Genomic DNA, 25,090 nt, shown 5'->3' with positions numbered 1-25,090 from the left:
AACCAGGACTAAAACCAGGACTAAAACAGGACTAAAACAGAACTAAAACAGGACTAAAACCAGGACTAAACCAGGATTATAATATTACTAAAACAGGACAAAAACAGGACTAAAACAGGACTAAAACAGGACTAAAACCGGGACTAAAACCAGGACTAAAACAGGACTAAAACAGAACTAAAACAGGACTAAAACCAGGACTAAAACAGGACTAAAACCGGGACTAAACCAGGATTATAATATTACTAAAACAGGACAAAAACAGGACTAAACCGGGACTAAACCGGGACTAAACCGGGACTAAACCAGGACTATAATATTACTAAAACAGGACAAAAACAGGACTAAAACAGGACTAAAACAGGACTAAAACCGGGACTAAAACCAGGACTAAAACAGGACTAAAACAGGACTAAAACAGGACTAAAACAGGACTAAAACAGGACAAAAACCAGGACTAAAACAGGACTAAAACAGGACTAAAACAGGACCAAAACAGGACTAAAACCAGGACCAAAACCAGGACTAAAACCAGGACTAAAACCAGGACTAAAACCGGGACTAAAACCAGGACAAAACCAGGACTAAAACCAGGACTAAAACAGGACTAAAACAGGACCAAAACAGGACTAAAACCAGGACTAAAACCAGGACTAAAACAGGACAAAAACAGGACAAAAACAGGACTAAAACCAGGACTAAAACCAGGACTAAACTGGGACTAAACCGGGACTATAATGGATCCAGCCGTGATTTGTCACTGTCTTGTACAGCTGAATGAACATCGCTCCAAACACCTTCACCACAGACTGACACGGCCCCAAACAGGAGCTGGTCTTCTGCTGTTCCTCTGCAGAATCAAACGTCTCTGAACGTTCAATCATTACATCAAAGATCATAACCTCTGATGCTAAACTCTGCCTAATAGTAATTTCCACGCAGATGTGCTGGAGCGAGCAGAACAGCGGTGGGTCGCATACACTGTGCATACTGTTCTTGTTGATCAGAAAGGTGAGAGAGAGAGTGGAAAGGTGGAGTGCACTGAAAGCCTCTTGGCCCATGAAGCACTCAAGTCTCAGTACGACGCAAGGAAGTGCGAGCTTAAGGATCTCCATAGTGGCCATTAAGTCACTCTGATGTGTGGGGATGGCTATAACTCGCGGGCATTGGATGACATTGGCTAGCAGCTGTCTATCTCGGAGCACAATGGAAAAAAGACAGTCTCTGAAGATCCGGTCTCTCAGCCTCTTACGGCGCTTTACTGGAACACGATTACATTTGTAAGGGATCTATATGTGTTTGAATAGACGGTGCTATAAGCTACGCGTTTAGTGGCGAGTCAACAACGTGGTTTTGGCATTGACTAAACTGACAAACAAGACATCTAAGAAGAGAGCGTTAGATATGATAGAGCGCAGTGTCTTTTGAGCAGCGTTCGGATCAGCATTCAGCGTTCGGATCCCGTCAAATGAAGCTCAACGAGGCTAATCTGGAGCTAAATCCCATATTTGGTAAACTAGGATGTTGAAGTTCCTACGTAACACCTCACTTTCTGCCCTTATTTGATCATACTTTATATTTCTTTTTCTGCCGTATGTTTCATCCTAACAACAATATGTCCCTAAACTTAAATCTTTTGTTTCCCGTATTTCAAAAGTATTTAAATACCCATTCCCGTTCTGTCGTCTAAAAACTGCCACCGCTGCCTTCTTTGATGACAGATATCTCGAACGCACCTGATGTAGCAGCACAATACGCAGGGACTATATTAAAACGCACCGAGATACTAACCCGATAAAAAGAGATTGAGCCATTGAGCTGGGACTGCTGTATATCGCAAAAACAGATTAAGCAGAACTTTCACGGCACGGCTTTGTTTCCTTCTCAACCCGGTGCATCCCAATGGGGAGATAATCTGGGAAATGCAGCGATATCGGCGCCTCTCTAGGTTTGCCTGAGAAGCCTTGTGAGACCCTCTTGAGATATGAGTCTTTGATATCGAGACCAATTATGTGGTATGGGACCAACACACACCCACGTCCACGCACGTACACACACGGCTACCGGTGCGTCCGCCCTCCCCGCCGCACACAAACACGAACGGCCTTGGAGTAGCGCGAGCACGGACCAAAGAGAATGCGATACAGAGGGAAACACTGGCCGGGCTCTACGCGCTCTGATATTATCTAGTGGGCTTGAAAGGCGTGTGGCGACCGTACAGACATAGAAGGAATAGGAGAGTGGGGCACGGGCAACACACGGCGAAACACACATATGAGATGAGAACGCACACGTACACACACACACACACACACACACACCCTGGTAGCGTACAAATGGATCGTGCACAACGTCTAATGCGTCAACGAGAATTATGAAAGTGTCGCCCAAAGCCCCGAGATGAGTTTATCTTCAACAGCGACTGCCAAAATGTGCAAACTCCACACAAACACGGGCAGAACATGCAAATCTCACACAGAAAGGCCACAGCGATCTGGGAATCAACCTGGAAATCCTGTTGATGTGAGAACAATAAGACACGTATTCGCGTTTAAGCAATGGATTTTTACCTTTGACGTCACAATTCTGGGAAAATTGAAATGGATTATTTAATGAAAGAAATAGCCCTGGATTTCTGCAGTTTTTTTGTGTGTGTTTTTTTTTCATGTTTTTTTTTTTTATTAAAGCTGGTAATAACCTTTATATATGTGTTATCAATATAGATATATGTTAAAGTTCTATGCGAAATCTCTAATATAGTGGTCCATCGTTTATCGCAGGGGTTACGGTCTAAAAATAACCTGCGGAAAGTCGTCAGCTTTATTTTTTAGGATTATTCTATATGTTTTGCGGCTGTAAAACCCCTCACCACACACTTTATACACTTTCCTCACACAGGCGTTAACGTTTTCGCACATTTCTCTCTTGTTTAAACACAAAGTTCAAACCTTCGAGATGTTGTTGTTTGCGGAGGAAACGATGGTACTTGCGATATATGGTAATTTTGTCGCTTCAGATTGCAATATCGCTTTGATTGTGATTAATCTTGCAGGTCTAGAAACAATATTTTAAACTTTTTTTTTTTGTGATCAAATTTTTATTCAAGTATCAATCTCAAGTGCAAATACAGAGGCTACAATCCGATGACCTTTTCTGTATTATATCTATGTTTATTACTATTATCATTCATTTTATTAAGGGGTGGGGAAAAAAATACAATATTTTAAACCTGTATATATTTTTTTTATACTTGTTTTAGCATTTTTTGGCCACTCCCCATCATAGACTTATTAAAGAGGTGGATTATGGGAGTGTGACGTCACCCACAGTGTTCGGCTCCAGTCAAATGAAGCAGTTATCCAACCGTGGCGAGGCTGTTGAAGGTAACGCCCCTTCCCGCCTGCACCGCTGGTTTAGCCTGGACCTGTCAATCAATCCTGTTGCCTTCTTTCCCTGAAGCGACCTCAGGGAAAGAAGGCGCCGGATTTGTCTGTTATTAAAGTTCATATCTTGATTTAGGGGCAAAATTGCTAAATAAAAATACAGTGGTCCCTCGTTTATCGCGGAGGTTACGCTCTAAAAATAACCTGCGAAAAGTAGTCAGCTTTATATTTACAATTATTCTCTATGTTTTTGTCTGTAAATCCCCTCACCACACACTTTATACACTTTTCTCACACGGGCGTTAACATTTTCTCACATTTCTCTCTCGTTTAAACACAAAGTTCAAACCTTCGTCAGCGTCTTTGTCGGTGCAGAACGTTTCATCGACATTGTGGGTTTTGTCGGGGAGAAAACAAATTGCAAACGTACAGCACTTCAGAGTCACACTGCGATCCAACGTTTATGTAAATTTGTCCGAAAGGTGAACCGCGACATAACGAGGGACAACTGTCTTATAAAACCATCTCTAAGGTATTGTCCCAGATCACAATCCCAAGTAAAGTCGTTCTCTTCATTGCGCACTTTCAATAGTTAATCGTTTTTGGGGTTTTTTTTTTCACTTTTGCTCCCAGTGCCAGTCCCAGTTGGCATTTAACCGTCCGCCCATTAGCCAGCCTATACGGATTTCGCTTATATTGCAGAATTAGCGAGAGGCTCCGAGCAGTGCCAGGGCCCGACTTTGAGAACTTCTGCCCTAAATAGTTCCAGATCCATCGTGTAAATCAATGTAAATAATCTAATTTGTGTTTCTTAATTACATTACTGACCTTTGCTAACAATCGGTCGATGCAGAACGTACATGTGCATATAAAAGTGAGTGCTAATGTGCAATGCAATGTTAATAGCTGATCTACTTTAACTATAAGAGCAAACTCACTGCACCAGTTCAACGCCGGGAGGACGTTTCACTGATAATGTTTTGAATTTAAAGCTCTGATATGACACAAAAGCAACTCTTTTGGGGGTTTAAATCATGTTATATCATCATTACCGCATCAAAAAACACACCTGGAGTCGTGTTTTGCTTCATTCACGCATATTTGAGTAACTTTTTATTATTATTTTGTACATCTCCAAAGCTCAAAATGCTCCGTTCCACCTTGTGATGTCATAAAGTGGTAGTTTTCAAGTTAATAGCTATGTTTTTTTACCTTTAATTCAGTAGAAATGGGCAATTCCCGAGGTGAAATCGTCCAAATGACTCAACTGTGGAGGTGTGTGGAGTTTAAAAACGCAGCGGAGCACTTCCTGTATTACCACATGATGACATCACAAGGTGGAACAGAGTGTTTTCAGTTTGAGAGAAGAATGCATGAAACAAAACACAACTCCAGGTCTGTTTGTGATGAAGAAACAACATTAAAACAGATTAGAAAGTGTAATACGGGCCCTTTAAAAGCTCGTAAATGGAGTTAGCATGTTCGCTTGGTAACGTTTTCTCACGGTGATCTCTCCTTTATAAAACAATCCGTCTTTTGTAAATAGGTCTACATGACAGTTGTTCCCATCCTGAGCGCTCCCATCAGGGCCTCTCCTCAGATTAAGCCTGGCCTCTGGCTCTGCTAATTGGAGCTTAAAGCCGCTGTAGCCCCTGGGCAGAGTGCGGCGTGTGGGCCTCTGCATCTCACTACTATATGTGTGAATTATGGATGACCACAGCGGAGAGGAAGAGTGGACCTCAGACACTGCAGCGGAACAAGTGAGAGACAGAGAGAGACAGAGACAGACAGAGACAGAGGGAGACAGAGGGAGAGTGGACCTCAGACACTGCAGCGGAACAAGTGAGAGACAGAGAGACAGAGACAGACAGAGACAGAGGGAGACAGAGGGAGACAGAGGCAGAGTGGACATCAGACACTGCAGCGGAACAGGCGAGAGACAGAGAGAGACAGAGACAGACAGAGACAGAGGGAGAGTGGACCTCAGACACTGCAGCGGAACAGGCGAGGGACAGAGACAGAGACAGAGAGAGACAGAGGGAGAGTGGACCTCAGACACTGCAGCGGAACAGGGGAGAGACAGAGAGAGACGGAGACAGAGAGAGACAGAGGGAGACAGAGGGAGACAGAGGCAGAGTGGACATCAGACACTGCAGCGGAACAGACGAGAGACAGAGAGAGACAGAGACAGACAGAGACAGAGGGAGAGTGGACCTCAGACACTGCAGCGGAACAGGGGAGAGACAGAGAGAGAGACAGAGACAGAGGGAGAGTGGACCTCAGACACTGCAGCGGAACAGGGGAGAGACAGAGAGAGAGACAGAGACAGAGGGAGACAGAGGGAGAGTGGACCTCAGACACTGCAGCGGAACAGGCGAGGGACAGAGACAGAGACAGAGAGAGACAGAGGGAGAGTGGACCTCAGACACTGCAGCGGAACAGGCGAGAGACAGAGAGACGGAGACAGGGACAGACAGGGACAGACAGAGACAGACAGAGGGAGAGAGAGACAGAGACAGACAGAGGGAGACAGAGGAAGAGTGGACCTCAGACACTGCAGCTGAACAGGCAAGAGACAGAGACAGAGAGAGACAGACAGAGGGAGACAGAGAGAGACAGTGAGAGAGAGAGAGAGAGAGAGAGAGAGACAGACAGACAGAGGGAGACAGAGGGAGAGTGGACCTCAGACACTGCAGCTGAACAGGCAAGAGACAGAGAGACAGACAGAGAGAGAGAGAGACAGAGGGAGACAGAGGGAGAGTGGACCTCAGACACTGCAGCGGAACAAGTGAGAGACAGAGAGAGACGGAGACAGAGAGAGACAGAGGGAGAGTGGACCTCAGACACCGCAGCTGAACAAGTGAGAGACAGAGAGACAGAGACAGAGACAGACAGAGGGAGACAGAGGGAGACAGAGGGAGACAGAGGGAGACAGAGGGAGACAGAGGGAGACAGAGGGAGAGTGGACCTCACACACTGCAGCTGAACAGGCAAGAGACAGAGAGACAGACAGAGAGAGAGACAGAGAGACAGACCTTTATTGAGTCAAAAAACACTGGCACTAAATTCCATCCTCGCCTTGTGCCATTTACAAAAACACAAACTGAAGTATTTACGGTAAATACAAAATATACATAGTATTTTCAGAGAGAGAGAGACAGAGAGGGAGAAAGAGAGAGAGAGAGAGAGAGAGAGAGGGAACGACAGACTATTATTAAGTCAAAAAACACTAAATTTGTGCTATTAAAAAAAAACACACACAAACGGAAGTATTTACAGGAAATATAAAATATACATACTATTTTCGGACAGACAGAGAGAGAGACAGACAGAGAGAGAGAGAGAGAGAGTGAGGCAGAGAGAGAGAAAAAAGAGACAGAGGGAGAAACAGCGAGAGAAAGAGAGTGAAAGAGAGAGAGAGGGAGAGATAAAAAGAGGACAGAAAGAGAGAGAGAGCGAGAGAGGGGGAAAGAGAAATAGAGTGAGACAGAGAGAGAGAGAAAGAGGGAGAGATAGACAAAGAGAGAGAGCAGGACAGGCCTTTATTGTGTCACTTGCACTAAATTCCATCCTCGCCTTGTGCTATTTACAAAAACACAAACTGAAGGATTTACGGTAAATATAAAATATACATAGTATTTTCAGAGAGACAGACAGAGAAGAGACAGAGAAGGAGAAAGAGAGAGACAGAGAGGGAGAAAGAGAGAGATAGGGCAGGAAAGAGTATTATTGAGTCAAAAAACACTTGCACTAAATTCACACGATTAAAAAAAAACACACACAAACTGAAGTATTTACAGGAAAATATAAAATATACAAACTATTTTCAGACAGAGAGACAGAGAGAGACAGACAGAGAGACAGACCTTTATTGAGTCAAAAAACACTTGAGTCAAAAACACACTAAATTCCATCCACGCCTTGTGCTATTTACAAAAACACAAACTGAAGGATTTACGGTAAATACAAAATATACATAGTATTTTCAGACAGAGAGAGACAGAGAGACAGAGAGGGAGGGGGAGAGAAACAGGGTGTGAGATAGAGAGAGGGGGGGAACAGGGTGTGAGATAGAGAGAGAGAGGGAGAAAGAGACAGCGACAGACAGTGAAAGAGAGGAAAAAAGAGAGAGAGAGAAACAGTGAGAGAAAGAGACAGAGAAAGAGGTAGAGAGAGGGAGAGACAGAGAGAGAGAAAGAGGTAGAGAGGGAGAGAGAGAAAGAGAGTGAAAGAGAGAAAGGGAAAAAAGACAGAGAAACAGCAAAAGAAAGACCGAAATAGAGAGAGAGAGGGAGAGACAGACAGAGAGAAAGAGAGAGAGAGCGAGAGAGTGAGGGAGAGAGCGAGCCAGCAACAGAGATAGAGAGAGACAGAGAGAGAAAGAAGTAGACAGGGACAGAAAGAGGTAGAGAGAGAGAAAGAGAGAGAAAGAAGTAGAGAGAGGGAGAGAAAGAGAGAGAGAGAGAACATGGTAGAGAAAGGGAGAGAGGGAGACAGCAAGAGAAAGATAGTGAAAGAGAGAGAAAGAAAGAAAGAAAGAGAAACAGTGAGAGAAAAAGAGCAAAAGAGAGAGAGGGAGAGACACAGAGAGAAAGAGAGAGACAGAGAGCGAAAGAGTGAGAGAGGGAGACAGTGAGAGAAAGATAGAGAGAGAGCCAGCAACAGAGAGAGAGTGGGAGAGAGAGACAGAGACAGATAGAGAGAAAGAGAGAGCGACCTAAATGAGTGCTGTGAGTGGCTCAGTGGCTCAGTGGCTCAGTGGCTCAGGAGGCTGCAGGTGACAGAGGACAAGCTGAGAGAGCCACACAGAGCCTGACGGGATAAGAGAGAAGAGCACTCAGTCAGACCAACACTTTATCTGAAACATTTCAAAATGAACACTGATGAATAATGAATTATTTATACCAAGTCGGGCTCATTAAGTGAAGCCTTTCACTGCTGCCGATGCACTTATTATTTTTGATTTTTAATAACATACCTGATGGTTCACTCTTTTAAAAACAATCTTTGATCATTTAACTACTATTTGTGCTTGATACTTCAAAAATACCATTGCCCATAAGTTTGAATAATACAGCATCGCTTCTGATTTAGATTGTGTACGGCATCTTCAGCTCGCTAACTAGCTAAAACAACTCACATCTTGGTTTCTAGATGTTCACGAGAAACATAAGGACGAAACAAATATAGTGTCTCATGTCGTGTTTTAAAGAGCAAATCGTACACTAGGAAAAATGCCTGGAATAACAAATAATGCATCGAAATGAACTGTAAACAGAAAATACTTGATTAAAGCAGAACTACAGCGCTTGTGTCGGCTCTATAGTTATAATCTATGACACTCGTGGATCATTACGTGTTAATTTGCACATTTTAAATCGCAATATTCATCTAAAAAGACTTAACTCGCTGCCGATAGACTCGCGGTTGCCGACTTTCCGTTCTCGTAACTCCGCGGTCGTGTCAATTCAAACGGCGTCTCTTTAAATATGTTACTGTCGTTACGGAAATGTGCTGACGTCGTCCCTCGAAGACGACCAATCAGAGCGCGTCAAAGGAAAAATAAGGATGGACAGAGGTGTAAAAAAGTACATGCTGATACTTCATTTAACGTGATTTTTACGGCTAAAAAGAGTAAAAAAGTCTATGCGATAATGGTCTATAATGTGCTCAGTCCTTAAAGGGTTAATAAAAGAAACATGTCCGCTGTGCCGTCCGCGTTTCTACGGTTGACGTCGCTGCCAAATCACTGATTAAGAAAATAACATTGCAGAAGGAAGTAAGTACAGAGCAGTGGGCGTGTCCTGGTGGTGATCTGCAATATGGCGTCGTGAAAATAAGCAACTTAAAATGACTAAAACGTGCAAGAATCACTCCAAAAACAACTCCGAGAGCGTAAATGAGACGGAGAAATGACTATAACACGGCGAAAAGCTCGGAAAAGTCGAGTTATCTCCTGGCGTGACTCCCGTCTTACCTGAGCGACATGATCTTGTAGGCGTCGGGCAGGTAGCACCGCGTGTTCTCCATCTGGGCGGGGTCCGAGTCGCAGATCTTGTCGTCAGTTCGCCCGTAGTTGGCGCTCTCGATCATGATGACGTCGGTGCCCGGGCAGCGCAGCTCGATGGGGTACGACTCGCACGAGAGCTCCCTCCGCACCACCGCCATCGGGATAGGGGCGCGGCTGTGGGCTGCACACACACACACACACACACAAAGGGTTTTAACGTTTGTTTTACAGTTTTGATCGAAAAACATCCGAGCGGTGAAGGTTAAAATTGTTTTGTTGATTTATTTTGTGGTTCTTTACACTTAAAACAAAAGCTCAGTTTGTAGAGCATTCGATTGGCGACTCGGTTGGCGCTCGCTCTTAACATAAACATCACTGGTTGAGCCGTCAGATCCATGGACGCACAAGTTAGCGGTGCGATTCCAGCCCCCGAACATGAATAGTGTTACTGTATCTTTGGGCAAGACACTTACGAGACAATATTAAAATTTAGACTCATGATTACTGTGACCAAAATAATCACATTTAACGATATTTTCCCAATAATTATTAAACCAAGACAGTGTAACGTCCTCATATGTGGACAGAGAAAAAATGTATTGTTGTCCAGGTCCAAGGAGGTTAAAGGTATTCAGATTCATTCATGATTGTTGTAAAACCATGCGCTGCTGCTAGCAAACTGTGCAAAATGCTATTCAGCTAGCGCTAACCTAGCAAAAGCAAAGTCGGCACAAACACAAATTCAATCCAAACTAACACAAGCGACATTCAATAGTTTATTTCTCACGTTGTGTTACTTACGATGGATATTTTCGGCTCAAGTTTGTCAAACGATGTGGGACGTTTGTGTCGTAAATCTGCGTGTAAGTTGCTCGTGTAAGTTGCTCGTGTTTGCCCTGGGAGCCGTATCGTTTTTTCGACAGGCTCTGCAGATTTGTGGCTCATTGTGTTGGTCTTTTTTTGTTTTTAAAATCCATGATAATTCCACACATCAGACTTCACCTTCTCGAGTGGAGGATATAAATGTGTGGCATCACTGTGATCCGGTCTAACTACAAACCATGACGGTGACTGACAGTGAAGAACCATTCCTAACTAAGCTAACTAAGCTAAGTTTCATTGCTATAACAGAGAGCCCCCTTGTGGACAAACACCAGAACTAACATCTAAACATTGTACTGAAAAAGGAAACATGAGGTAGTCTGGTGCCGTAAAGGCGATTATAACTGTGTGCAATGATGACGATTATAAAAAAATGCCACAAACGATTAACTGCAGACCATTTTAATCACGATAAATGATATTATCGTACGTCGTCCCATCCCTAGCGCACAGTGGTGTATAAATGTGTGTGACTGTACGAGTAGTTCCTTGATGTAAAGTGCTTTGAGTGGCTTGAAAGTGGATAAACGCTTTATAAAAATGTGACCGTTTACCATTTACACAGAAGGAATCCAAATATATACATCCAAGAACAGCCACAGAAATATGTATCTCTCACTTCTCGTGGACGCAGTTAGCATGAGTGCGTTGGATGCTATGCTAAATGCTAGCAGATTGACACAGTAACACTATTTTCATTTTATTTTTCAATCAATCTCAATCATATCTTGACATAAATACGTCCTGGTATAGTTTAACTTATACCGCAGTTTTTTTTTGTTTTTTCTTTTGTTTGAGGAAAATTCTTAATGAGGGTTTTTGGATGATGGAAAACATGCCCTTGACTTCGCACCCTGTACACTCCAAATCTGGCACTTCACACAAAGGAAGTCTGCAGCAGATGAGGCGTGCAGAGCCAAGAAATACTGAATACTTCCATCAGATTCCAACAACACCACACTCCAAGACAAGAAAGAATAAATCAAAAGGCTTTCAAGTGTTCACGAGTATCCCTTTCGCCATGACTCATTTCCTGTTTTAGAGAAATGTCAAAAAGTCGTCAAATTAATGTGGTCCATTTTTCATGCCAATGCAATGGAAGGACAGTAATTGTAAGTACAAATCAGTCCTAAACCTCCTTGTCAACGCGCAATCTTGTCTCACCTCAGAAGCTAAGCGGGGTTGACCTGGTTAGCACTTTGATGGGAGATTGCTGGAAATAGCAGGTGCAATAGAAGCGGCGGTGGATCTACTGCGAACTGCTTTTATGTCCTTAGGTACGACACTGAACGCATGTTTCTTTGCAAAAGTGGGGAGATTTTGGGTTCTTTTGGTGGGGATTTTTTATAGAAAGACATTTTGAGTGGTAGATGGTTGCGATTTGTTTGTTTCAGCCATAAACTGTACAAAGAAGCGCGTTCGGCTCCAGTCAAAAGAAGCTAATCGAGGCTAGCAGTTATAGCGCCGAATCTGGAGCGCGCTTCTATATTTGGAGTTCTGACCGCGAGTATCATAGCAACCGGAGAGCCAATCCAGAGCGAGGCTGTTGAAGGTGACGCCTCTTCCGGCTCACAACGCTGGTTTGTTAGCAACACTGTCAATCAATCCTGTTGCTAACGCTAACGGGATCCAGCTGATTCGTCTGTTATTAACGTTCATATCTTCATTCATGCATAAAATAGTGGCAATTACAAAGAGAGAGGTGACAAATTATCAATATTCAGTGAGTTGGAGCTGGAGTCGATGGAAGCGCACCCATGCTAACATCCTGTTTGGAACGCGACGGCGGCTAGCGGATTAGCTATGTCCATTTATATAAACAGTCTATGGTTGCAGCTCATGTCTTTTGAATGACACTGTCTATTTAAAAATGGTTTACTAGGATTATTTTCCATTATTGTTATTGTGTCAGCACCCTAAATTAGTTTCAATATTATCGTTTATCGTGGTATACGTCTGTACGGATACATTTAGCGATGGGTGGTTGTCAAAGAGCGGCAGATCGTTGGACAAATACGGAATAACGCAGAAAATTTTGAGTATTTGTTCGAGTTTGCGTGTCTGGAAAAGCTCTGTAAGACTCTGTAAGACATGTAATGGTTTAAACTACGTTCAAACCGCATCGCCGTTTGCAAATGGTCCATAACTTGTTACTTAATAAACCCGTGATCATATTCCAGACCATGTTTACGGAGCACGCTCAGACTACACTACTGTGAGTGTGAGGTGAGCCTTTGTCCCTGGGATTTGGCTTGTTGTCTCTGTTGTTATCCCGAGGCCCTGAGTGAGCGGCCCCCTGTGTGCTCAAGAGATCTTCCCCTGACGGAGGCGAGATCAGCTGACTGCTTATTTGTGCGGCTCAGGTCTGTCACTCTTAGCGATCGTGAAGATGCAAATGTGTGAATTTAGCTTTATATACACATTAAGGTGCGTGCATATATTACAGATTTGTCCGTTCAACCAATGATAATGTTGTTTTCTCATCACAAAAAGACCTGCCGTTGTGTTTTGTGTCATTCACTCATGTTTACCCTGCATATTTTTGACATATTTAGATCATTTCAGCCCCTGGAATTCCCAATTTCTACTGAAAAAAAGGTTAAAAAGTAGCTGTTAATCTGAAAACTACCACGTCATGACATCACAAGGTGGAACAGCGCACTCAAACAAGCGTGAATTAAACAAAACACAACTCCAGGTCTGTTTCTGAGGCGCTAACAAACAATCACAAGAGTCAATTTCGTGTAACATAGCACCTTTAAGCGTTATTTTGTTAAACAGTCAAACTCGTCCACGCCAAAACTTTTGCATATTTACGCTACGTTTATGCTACGAAACCTAATCACTTCTACCGCGCGTTTATTATTAGCGCTTCCGAGACGTTTCTTCGCGAGTTTAACGGCGCACGGTCCCTCGATACCAGGCGCGCACTTCAGAAACATACCTTACAACACAAACCTGCAAAGGAGAGGAAGGAAAAAAACAAAAAAAACAACCTCTCCTGTTCCCCTCCGTCTGCGTAACCATGGCAACCACATCCCTCCATCCCTCCCTCCCTCCCTCCCTCCCTCCTCCGGGCGAACTCATTGGCTGGAGGAGCGTCATGGTTACACGGATGCAGCGGAGAATCTGAATGAGCTCGGTGACACTCTGGGCTCTAACGCTGTCCTTCACACACACACACACACACACACCCCCGCACGCACGCACACACACACACACACATTCAAATGGCTCTGGGTGCTGGCATGTACCAACCGGGGTGGTGGACAAATCTTTGCACCCTTGGGCGTCACATTGATAATGGCAAGCACTAGCTCAGAGATAAGGCTGGTATATAAGTGACATTTACTGAATACGAACAAACACGCAGACTTTTAAATGTCCACGGGCGATAATTACACCCAGGGTCCTCTTTGAGAATCTGGATTTTTGGGCGTCTCCGTGTGTAAAGGCAGCGCTGGGGGCAGTGGGTCAGAGAAGTGCTTTTATGATTAGTTTTCCACGGGCCGCATCCAGTCCGACTCCGTGAACACGAATGTCAGTTTCGAACAGAGAGTTAATTGAAGCGTGTGCAGATCAATACGTACCATTTATAGTGAGACATCTGTCTAGACGGGCTATAAGATCAGATGTCCGACAGCTACGCCTCACGTGGCCGAGTATAGAAGAAGCGTGGTGATACGGGATCAGTTTAAAAGAAGAGCGCTGTTGTGTAAGGGCTGTTTAAACTTATGATGTCGTTTGTTTTCTTTAACATTTAAGTGTAAAATGTACAAAATGGTCCCTGAAGCTTCAGCTGGAGCAGATCTCATGACTCACACAATCAAGTCTTAACTTTACCGTGGAATAGTTTGGCTTTGTTTGTTGTTTAGTCTCTATTAGCAAACGGTATGCTAACAGCTATCCTGACTGTTATTATCACTGACATATTATAGCCCTGTGGTCTGGACCATGATGCTTTGTGACAGTTTAACCCTGAACCAAAATGGTACAGCAGTGAAACAAGTATAAATATATGAACGACTGTAGTATTATTATTTTAGTTTGTGTTTTTTTTTTGCTAACAGCCTCATGTAAACAAAAACAAACAGAACAGCTGTTTATTTGCATCACCAATATATTATTTTACCATAGTTAAGTGACTAAACATGTAATAACACCTGTCACACATTACGCTGATGTTTACACATGTAATAACACCTGTCACACATAATCCCAGTGTTTACACATGTAATAACTCCTGTCACACATGAGCCCAGTGTTTACACATGTAATAACACCTGTCACACATGAGGCTGGTGTTTACACATGTAATAACACCTGTCACACATTACGCTTATGTTTACACATGTAATAACACCTGTCACACATTACAGTGGTGTTTACACATGTAATAGCACCTGTCACACTGGTCTTTCACACATTACCCTGGTGTTTACACATGTAATAACACCTATCACACATGAGGCTGGTGTTTACACCTGTCACACTGGTCTTTCACACATTAAGCTGGTGTTTACACATGTAATAACACCTGTCACACTGGCCTTTCACACATTACGCTGGTGTTTACACATGTAATAACACCTGTCACACTGGTCTTTCACACATTACGCTGGTGTTTACACATGTAATAACACCTGTCACACTAGACTTTCACACATTAGGCTGGTGTTTACACATGTAATAACACCTGTCACACATTACCCTGGTGTTTACACATGTAATAACACGTGTCACACTGGTCTTTCACACATTACAGTGGTGTTTACACATGTAATAACACCTGTCACACTGGCCTTTCACACATTACGCTGGTGTTTACACATGTAATAACACCTGTCACACTGGTCTTTCACACATTAGGCTGGTGTTTACACATGTAATAACACCTGTCACACATTACCCTGGTGTTTACACATGTAATAACACGTGTCACACTGGTCTTTCACACATACATGTGTAAACAGTGGTGTTTACACATGTAATAACACCTTTCACACATTACGCTGGTGTTTACACATGTAATAACACCTGTCACACATTACAGTGGTGTTTACACACGTAATAGCACCTGTCACACTGGTCTTTCACACATTACCCTGGTGTTTACACATGTAATAACACCCGTCACACTGGCCTTTCACACATTACAGTGGTGTTTACACATGTAATAACACCCGTCACACTGGCCTTTCACACATTACCCTGGTGTTTACACATGTAATAACACCTGTCACACTGGTCTTTCACACATTACGCTGGTGTTTACACATGTAATAACACCCGTCACACTGGTCTTTCACACATTAGGCTGGTGTTTACACATGTAATAACACCTTTCACACTGGTCTTTCACACATTACAGTGGTGTTTACACATGTAATAACACCTGTAACACTGGTCTTTCACACATTACAGTGGTGTTTACACATGTAATAACACCTGTCACACTGGTCTTTCACACATTACAGTGGTGTTTACACATGTAATAACACCTGTAACACTGGTCTTTCACACATTACAGTGGTGTTTACACATGTAATAACACCTGTCACACTGGTCTTTCACACATTACAGTGGTGTTTACACATGTAATAACACCTGTCACACTGGCCTTTCACACATTACGCTGGTGTTTACACATGTAATAACACCTGTCACACTGGTCTTTCACACATTAGGCTGGTGTTTACACATGTAATAACACCTGTCACACATTACCCTGGTGTTTACACATGTAATAACACGTGTCACACTGGTCTTTCACACATTACGCTGGTGTTTACACATGTAATAACACCTGTCACACAGGTCTTTCACACATTACGCTGGTGTTTACACATGTAATAACACCTGTCACACTGGTCTTTCACACATACATGTGTAAACAGTGGTGTTTACACATGTAATAACACCTTTCACACATTACGCTGGTGTTTACACATGTAATAACACCTGTCACACATTACAGTGGTGTTTACACACGTAATAGCACCTGTCACACTGGTCTTTCACACATTACCCTGGTGTTTACACATGTAATAACACCCGTCACACTGGCCTTTCACACATTACAGTGGTGTTTACACATGTAATAACACCCGTCACACTGGCCTTTCACACATTACCCTGGTGTTTACACATGTAATAACACCTGTCACACTGGTCTTTCACACATTACGCTGGTGTTTACACATGTAATAACACCCGTCACACTGGTCTTTCACACATTAGGCTGGTGTTTACACATGTAATAACACCTTTCACACTGGTCTTTCACACATTACAGTGGTGTTTACACATGTAATAACACCTGTAACACTGGTCTTTCACACATTACAGTGGTGTTTACACATGTAATAACACCTGTCACACTGGTCTTTCACACATTACAGTGGTGTTTACACATGTAATAACACCTGTAACACTGGTCTTTCACACATTACAGTGGTGTTTACACATGTAATAACACCTGTCACACTGGTCTTTCACACATTACAGTGGTGTTTACACATGTAATAACACCTGTCACACTGGTCTTTCACACATTACAGTGGTGTTTACACATGTAATAACACCTGTCACACTGGTCTTTCACACATTACAGTGGTGTTTACACATGTAATAACACCTGTCACACTGGTCTTTCACACATTACAGTGGTGTTTACACATGTAATAACACCTGTCACACTGGTCTTTCACACATTACGCTGGTGTTTACACATGTATAGCGCTGTGTGTCGTTAGCCGTGTAAGTGGTGACAGAAAGTTGGCCGTCCCAGACAGTACAGTCTTATTCAGACTCTCTCTTTGCCTCGAGGGGCTGAAACAAAAGGATATTGATTTTTACATTTGGGCCAAGAACAAGAGAGTGGCGAAAGAGGTGGATAGATGGAGAGAAGTAGAGAAGACGCTGGAGAGAGGAAGAGGAGAGATTTAAAAGGTGATCTCTCACTTGAACTGCCAAAATGTTTGGGGTGTCACTGATGGGCAACGGCAAACGTGACGGCAGAAGGGATTTAATCATCTTTAAAATAATAATACAAGTTTGAGTTATAATTCATGATGTGAAATTGTATAAACTACTTTGGACTTTTCAACTCAAAAAAATAATAATAATGTAAAACGTTTTTTGGCTTATTTCCATCACACTTTCATACACGTGTGATGAAGATGAAATTATCCTCGTGTAAAAAAAGGTCTTCACTTAAACAGTTCACAAAGAAACGTAAAAACACCATGAAGCTGGTGATATAAACCTTTCAAATGATTTTATTTCTGCGCCTCCAGAAATGCAACAGCTCTGCCTCTTTGTACGTGACGTCGGGAGACCCTTTCTCTAAATAATAGCTAAATCTTATCTCTTATCTTCCATTATCCTTGAAAAGAAAGTTTTTTTTTATCCATAAACCTAAGAAAGTCTTTTTAATACTCTGAACTTTTCACTTTAGACTCCCACAGCACAAGTACCTCATCACAAGTGAAAGGATTCTCAGCAGAGGTGCACCGCAGGGCCCCGTTCTCCGACCACTCGCGCTCTGGACGCTTTTGTTTTGCACTTTGAGAATTTCAGAATCAGAACTAGAACCATTTCCTGCAGGGGGGAACTTTAGCGTACGGCAAAAGAACAAGGTGAAACGTAAATATCAGTCTGTTTATCTTTGACTTACAGTAAATTTTGGACTGTTGAGCGCGCCTGAATATAAGCCGCACCCGCTGAATTTGAAAAGAAAATACATTTAGTATATAAGCCGCATGTTACAAATATGTTGTAACACGAGATATTTACACAGAAAGACGGTACGCAGAGATTTGTGGGTTTTAATTTAAGTTTTTTTTTTTCAAACTGTGCCTGAAAATCGGCGCCAACCGACACGACATGAACACACGACGAACATACGACAAGTTTAGAAAATAAAACAGCACCAACACGAGCCATCTGCTTTTATTTCCTCTTTTTACATCTACTAAATTCTTCCCTCTGCCGCCTACAACGTCGCGCCGTCGATTCTTTGACGCCAAACTTACGTGCGGTGGCTCTATTACCTTCTTTGACGCCAGATCCGTTGCCTTTAACTTAAAAGACGCAGAAAACGACAGTTCAAAATCAAAACTAGTGTATTCTTCAGCGCATAATCTTTCCTCACGTTTGTCTCACTTTTTGCGTTTACTGCTAGAGAGCGCCCCCCGGTGGGCGTTAGCCGGTAAAAATCTATAAATTAGCCGCACCGTTGTATAGGCCGCAGGGTTTAAAGCGTCGGAAAAAAGTAGCGGCTTATAGTCCGAAATTTACGGTATTTATTTTTCACTTTATAGCAAGTTCCAACGTTCAGATAATGTCTAATATTAACCGACGAAATCCTTGTCTAGATTCTTTTTACACTTTTTTATTTTTATTTTATAACAATATTCACAAAAACTGTATATTTAAAAGCGAAAGGAACATTAAATTGATATAAAAAAGCGAAGAAAATCTGCGATGCAACAGATTCAAATTTAGATTCAAGTTAATTTCTTGGGTTAAAACGCCTTAACATCTTTATACCAACGTCAGGCTAATTAAAATTTGCAGCGTTATCACTTCTTTTCAAATCAGCAACCATTTGATTAATCAATTACGCCTCCCGCTAATTGCTACTAGCATCAATACGCACGTTAGCGAGCGCGGACTTTAGCTCATATCTATATCAGAACCGTATTAGATCAAATGCAGTGTTACGTCACTCCTGTTGCCGCCTCTGTCTTGTCCCTTTAAGCTCTACTCCCCGTTTATTGGCTCCTCTTTTTTTTTTTTTACCCAGAATGCTTTGGACTGGATCACCGGGCCGTCCTTGACCTCCCCCGACCGCTAGTCCATTCCCCCAGATGATAGACTTGTTTCTTTCTCCGTGCGGATCTCTTTACTCGCACTGGCTGTTTTGCAAAACCGCTATAGCTGTCACTGTGTTCATTTTAACTTTTTGGATGAGGAGAATCGTGTTTTTTTGCAAGAAGAAATGAAGAAAGGTGAACTAATGAGCCAAGAAAAACATACACAAGACTCCGGACACTGCTGGGATTCAGGAATAACAGTCGGTATTGTTGTCAGAGAGATATATTAGACACAATCTATAGCCACGAGGGGCTTGTAAGGGAACAGATGAACAAAACAAATGTATTTTTAGTTAGAAAATACTATGTTGACTTATGAGGTCTCCGAGACGTGAACACAACATTTAGTCTTGAAGTATTGCACGATCGCGCTGATGGGCCACAAGAGTGATTTCAGGTTTGATTCAATACCAAACAATACTACGGAAAGTATCGTAATCCACCAATACTGACGGCGAAGAGTGTTGTACTAAAATGAAGTGAAAATCGTGGCGTATAAAGGCAGTGGTGGTAGTACAAAAACACGCATAACTCCTTTGTTTTTAAATATTTTTCTTTAATTTTTTCAGGGCGTTTAGAACTACTCTTCCGACATTAATCCGAGCAAAAGACAGGGGGCAGTACGTGACCTCCCGAGTTGAATAAAAATGGTTTAAACGTGGAACTCATTCATAACAAACAACACTGTCGTCATAATCATTTACTCTACATAGATTTAAATGACATAACACGTCAGTCTATGGGCGGAGTTTGAGTTTGTTTAAATGTTTTTGTTTGTAAAAATGCTTTAAACCGCATATGTCAAACTCAGGCCCGGGGGCGAAATCTGGCTCGCGGTGTAGTTATCTTTGGCCCGTGAGATCATATTAAATGTGGATTAGAGCTGGTCTGCTGGTGTATAGCACATGTAGCACTGATACTACATATCCCAGAATGCTTTGCTTGTTCGCTGGTGCAGTTGAGACCAATGCGGAAAGTAAAATCTGAATGTAGCAAATTGAGCTTGAATATAATGTTTCTCTGTGCACTTTTTCTACTCCAAGGCATGAACTGTTAATAGTTTGAAAGTCGAATTTTCAGTGAATGAAGTTATTATTTTTTACTTTAATTTGTAAAAAAATAAAAATAAAATACTTTAAAAAGGATCTCAAAAAGCTGAAAAGGTTAAACACGACATGTCAGGTGCAGATAATTTTTCAATAAATACTGAGTTTGTCCCGTGATTTTGTGTCTTTTTATTTATTTATTTTGGCCCATTGTGAATTTGAGTTTGACCCACCCTGCTTTCTAAATGTTTCTAAATTTCTAAATGTTTTTTTCTTATTTTTCCAGAGCATTTAGAACGATCCTTCCGACATTAATCTGAGGAAATACAGCACAGAGGAACGAACCCTCATTGTACAGTGGAACTTTGAGTCACATGGGTCAAATTCAGAGATGCCCCGAGTGTAAACGCCATTAAAGGAATAATAAATCGTTTTCAAAGACAGGGGGCATCTCCACAGACCTGACTAGTCCTGATTTCTTCCTGTGGGGCGATCGAAAAGGTGTTTGTGAATAAACCTCAGACGATAAACGACTTAAAACGTAATATCGAGGATCAAATAAGAGCCATAAGCCCAGAAATGCTTTTTTACTGCACTTTTACTTCCCGCAGTTGAAGTAGTGATAAGTTCAAGTGTAAGTGACAATTATAACCGTATATATCGCCAAAAATCTCAGAAGGTTCAGTTTATCTACTGCTAAAATTTGGTGAGTGTAACTTAAGAATTATAGGAGCGACTGAAGATTTAAAAGTGTCAGTGACTTTTGTACAAATAGTACTGCACTTTTAGGTATCTGGACTTAATTGCATGTTTTAATTGATACTTTTTCCTTTTACTCCACTACATTTGAGCGCAGTATCTGTACTTTCTACTCCACTACATTTTTAAACAGTCCTGAAAAGTAAAAGTATTTATTATTGTTCGAATTAACGTCCCAACCTTGGGCAAACCAAATGCAAAAATACACAAAACATTTGACGCTTTAATATCTGCAAAATGTTTACTTTTTATTCTTATAGTACATTTTTAAACAGATAGACAGTAGCTTTTTCATACTTTTACTTTTACTTGTACTTTTTTGCTCTGGTATCAACTTTTTTTCCACCACTATCGTTATTTTCACTTCACGACAGCTACGAACTAATCTAAAAAGTAAACATATATATGCAAATAAATCTAATTAAATCAGCGTATTGATAAAATTATAAATTATTTAAAAATGCGTAGAAGTACTAAACAAATACAGATATATTTGTATAATTTTTTTGCATGATAAACAGTATATTTTGGTATTAATGGGCTCATCAGTTCACCACAGGCTACGCGGAGGTCCCTTAGAGCTTCTGCATGATTCGGTCCAGTGTTTTAAACAGAGAAAACGCATTATCCTTTCTTATTTTCATAGTTTTTGGAAGGACTTTCCTCATGATGTGAACCAGGTGTCAAAAACCAGCGAGCGCAATAAATCCTATCCCCCCAAAGCTCTGCGGAATCCTACAGGGCTGTATAAATAAAACCAAGATTTAAAACTTAGCCTTAAAAAAATCCAGCATTTAGCCCGGGCTCATTTAAGAACGGCACCGACTGAATTATAAAGGCTTGTAAAAATGCTAACATGCTAATCCCATCTATTCAGCCAGGTTAAGACAAATAAATCATCCGTCTTTGATGAACTATTTATGCTCTCCCACTTTTCTTTTATTCATATCCACATAGCCCGGGATAAATGGGTTCAATGGTGGATGATTGAGTATTTTGCTTCTTGTGCGTCCTCCAGCTACACCGCCTTTGTTTCAGCTAATCCCTCGCTAAGTATAAACAGCTCCAATTTGCATACGTCGTCTTACTTTGACATTGATGCAAATACCTGCGACTGTAGCTCGTGCGGCCCCCGGTTCTTGTTTACGCGCTCCGTGTCTGTTACAGGTGCGCACGTGTGGAGTAGTCGAACAAACCGAAGTTGAATCACGTGGGCTGGAAGTGTAAGTTCCTTGATTGACGGCAGCCATTAATAGGATTAAGTCCAAGTGGGCCACAGCTCCCTCTAGGAGTCTTCAAAGCCCCAAGTCGCGAGGGGGAGAAGGAGGAACACGCAGACACCCTACTGGGAGCGTATGTGCGTGTTCAGGCCGTGTTTGAAGCCAACAAGATGAGCGTAAAAAATATATAAAGTGTGCATAGCGAAAAGACAAATGCAAATGAGTCGGAGAGAAAGGGAGAAATGGAGAAAGGGAGTCCACGTTACATTTCCTCTGTGTTTTTTTTAGTCTGCAGAGTGTGTTGTTTGTGTACTGACTAAAGGTGTATAGTAGGGATTGTGGTAAAAAAGTGAAGACAATAATCGTTTACTGGAAATTTTATATAATCGTGTTAATCGGCATCAAAGATAATCTGAGTTATATCACCAGGATGTGCACAAAAAGCTACGTATTCATAAAGTTCTCTGTTAGATCAATGTTGTTTTCACTTATAACAACGTTAAGTTATGTAAAAGTGGTTTAAAAATGGAACTTATTCATAACAAAATGATAATAATATCCATAACTGTCAACTTTACTCATTATTGTGATATTGTCCCATGTCTATTTGATATGAGTTTACACGATATAGATTTAAACACGTCAGTCTATGGGCGGAGTTTGAGTTTGTTTAAATGTTTTTGTTTGTAAAAATGCTTTAAACCGCATATGTCAAACTCAGGCCCGGGGGCGAAATCTGGCTCGCGGTGTAGTTATCTTTGGTCCGTGAGATCATATTAAATGTGGATTAGAGCTGGTCTGCTGGTGTATAGCACATGTAGCACTGATACTACATATCCCAGAATGCTTTGCTTGTTCGCTGGTGCAGTCGAGACCAATGCGGAGAGTAAAATCTGAATGTAGCAAATTGAGCTTGAATATAATGTTTCTCTGTGCAACTTTTTCCACTCCAGGGCATGAACTGTTAATAGTTTGAAAGTCGAATTTTCAGTGAATGAAGTTATTATTTTTTAGCTTAATTTGTAAAAAAAAAAAAAAAGATTTACTTTAAAAACGATCTTGAAAGACTACAGAGAGAGACGTCATACAGTTTATTTATTTAACTATGAAATAAACACTACTGATGTGTCTTTTATTTCTCATATGTTTGTAATATCAAGGTTCAGTCGTAAACTTCACATGAAAAGGTTAAACACGACATGTCAGGTGCAGATAATTTTTCAATAAATATTGAGTTTGTCCCGTGAATTAGTCTAAGTTTTGAATTTTGACCCACTAAAAATAACCCGCAATAGGTGAAATCCACGAAGTATCAGCTTTAGTATCAGTGGTCCCTTCGTTTATCGCTTGGGTTACGTTCTAAAAGCTTTTTTTTTTTTTTTTTTTTTTTTTTTACAGTTATTCTATATGTTTTTTTGCTGTAAAACCCCTCACCACACACTTTATACACTTTTCTCACACAGGCGTTAACATTTTCTCACATTTCTCTCTCGTTTAAACACAAAGTTCAAACCTTCGTAGGCGCCTTTGTCGGTGCGGGACGTTTCATCAACATTGCGCACGCTCAAACGCTGTAGAAAAAGCACGTAAAGTCACATTTAAAAACCTGCAATACAGCGAGGGACAACTATCATGTTACGTGTCAATTTGTTTTTGTTGACTTTTACGTCAAGCTCTTTTGACAGCTAAAGTTGCGTTTAAACGTGCCGTATAAATAAATAAACCTGAATCGAATCATTTCAGACGGAGGACGGGGGCCTTTATAACTCACCGTTCTTGAATGAAACGTCCAAACTTATGGCACCACACGGAGGATATTGTGAGAGAACAATTTCACTTTCGTTTATCTGCGCGGAGACAACACTGAACGTCGTGCCAGTTTTTTGTCTCAGGTGGATAGATCCAGTAAACACAGAAATATGAACCAGAAACAAGCCTGACAAATCTGCATCTGCTAAACGCCAAATTACATAACTCTGACCTGCCCTCGAGCTCAGCGTTAAACCAAACCGACTCTAGAATATTGTATTTCCGAACCCAAATGGCATCGCTAGTACTGAGACATAATTAGTTTGAAGCGCGTGATCCGTTTGAAATCTTACCTATGGCGATGGGAGCTATCAAGATGCAGAGGAAGAGCAGACATCTGGCCCACATGACGCCCAAAGTTGACCTGGAAGTTAATATGGCGGCGCTTCCTGCTGAGCCCAGACGCTCCGGTGGCGAGCTGTTTGCCTCACAGCTCAGTGCGTTTGACACCATACAGACCTGTAAAAGACACAGACAAAATTAGACTTCTTGTTAACGCACTATTTTTACACCGGTCTGCTGCTAAAATAGCTTGAGGTAAAATTAAACGGCGAAATTTGGCATTGCATTTCCCAGTCAGCCTGTTACCAACTTTAGAAATCCCCACACACGTCGCTGAAGTTAATGCAACTTACAGTATAAGCCTTAAGCCATAAAAAGAAATGTGAATCAATAATCATCAGGGCACAGAAATACAGGATATATATAAAATGACGAGCGGGAATAGCTACGATCGCATCAACAAAGCCACGCCCACTTTTCCATTTGGCCAATCAAACTTCCCTAATGAATTATGCTGCCCTAATTTTGAAATCTTCAATATTTAAAAGCTAAATAAGCCCCGCCCTGCATTTCAGACGCGTTATTTTCTATTAGTGCAGGTGTCCCGTGACCCATTTAACATATACTTCAGCTGGACCGCGTTGGCCACTGGTGTCTAGACGACATCTGGGCCACGTTTCTATATTTTATGAGCGACTCAAAATATAAGCAGGACCTGAATATGTAAAAAAAAAAAAAAAAAAAAAAGGATTTATTTGAATACAGTACTTATATCGCTCATTCACTGTGTTTTTTTATTGTTTTATGAAGTTAAAATTGG

The 25,090-nt window shown here is 41.6% G+C and overlaps 1 protein-coding gene across 5 annotated transcripts in view; it reads right to left on the bottom strand.

The window, feature by feature from the left end:
- Nucleotides 1–25,090, bottom strand: part of adgrl3.1 (adhesion G protein-coupled receptor L3.1) — a 220,900-nt gene that overhangs the window by 136,855 nt on the left and 58,955 nt on the right. For all 5 annotated transcript variants that reach the window (XM_033966996.2, XM_033966987.2, XM_055223687.1 and 2 more), the window contains exons 3-4: nucleotides 24,282–24,447; nucleotides 9,361–9,574 (exon numbers count right to left, since the gene is read on the bottom strand). In XM_033966996.2, the coding sequence (XP_033822887.1) occupies nucleotides 9,361–9,574; nucleotides 24,282–24,441 (374 nt within the window). In that variant the 5' untranslated portion in view covers nucleotides 24,442–24,447. The remainder of the gene's footprint in view (nucleotides 1–9,360; nucleotides 9,575–24,281; nucleotides 24,448–25,090) is intronic.

This window comes from Periophthalmus magnuspinnatus, chromosome 1 (genome assembly GCF_009829125.3).
Source record: "Periophthalmus magnuspinnatus isolate fPerMag1 chromosome 1, fPerMag1.2.pri, whole genome shotgun sequence".
Taxonomy (NCBI): domain Eukaryota; kingdom Metazoa; phylum Chordata; class Actinopteri; order Gobiiformes; family Gobiidae; genus Periophthalmus; species Periophthalmus magnuspinnatus.
Note: the sequence above shows the minus strand (reverse complement) of the source record. Positions and strands in the feature narration are given on the sequence as shown.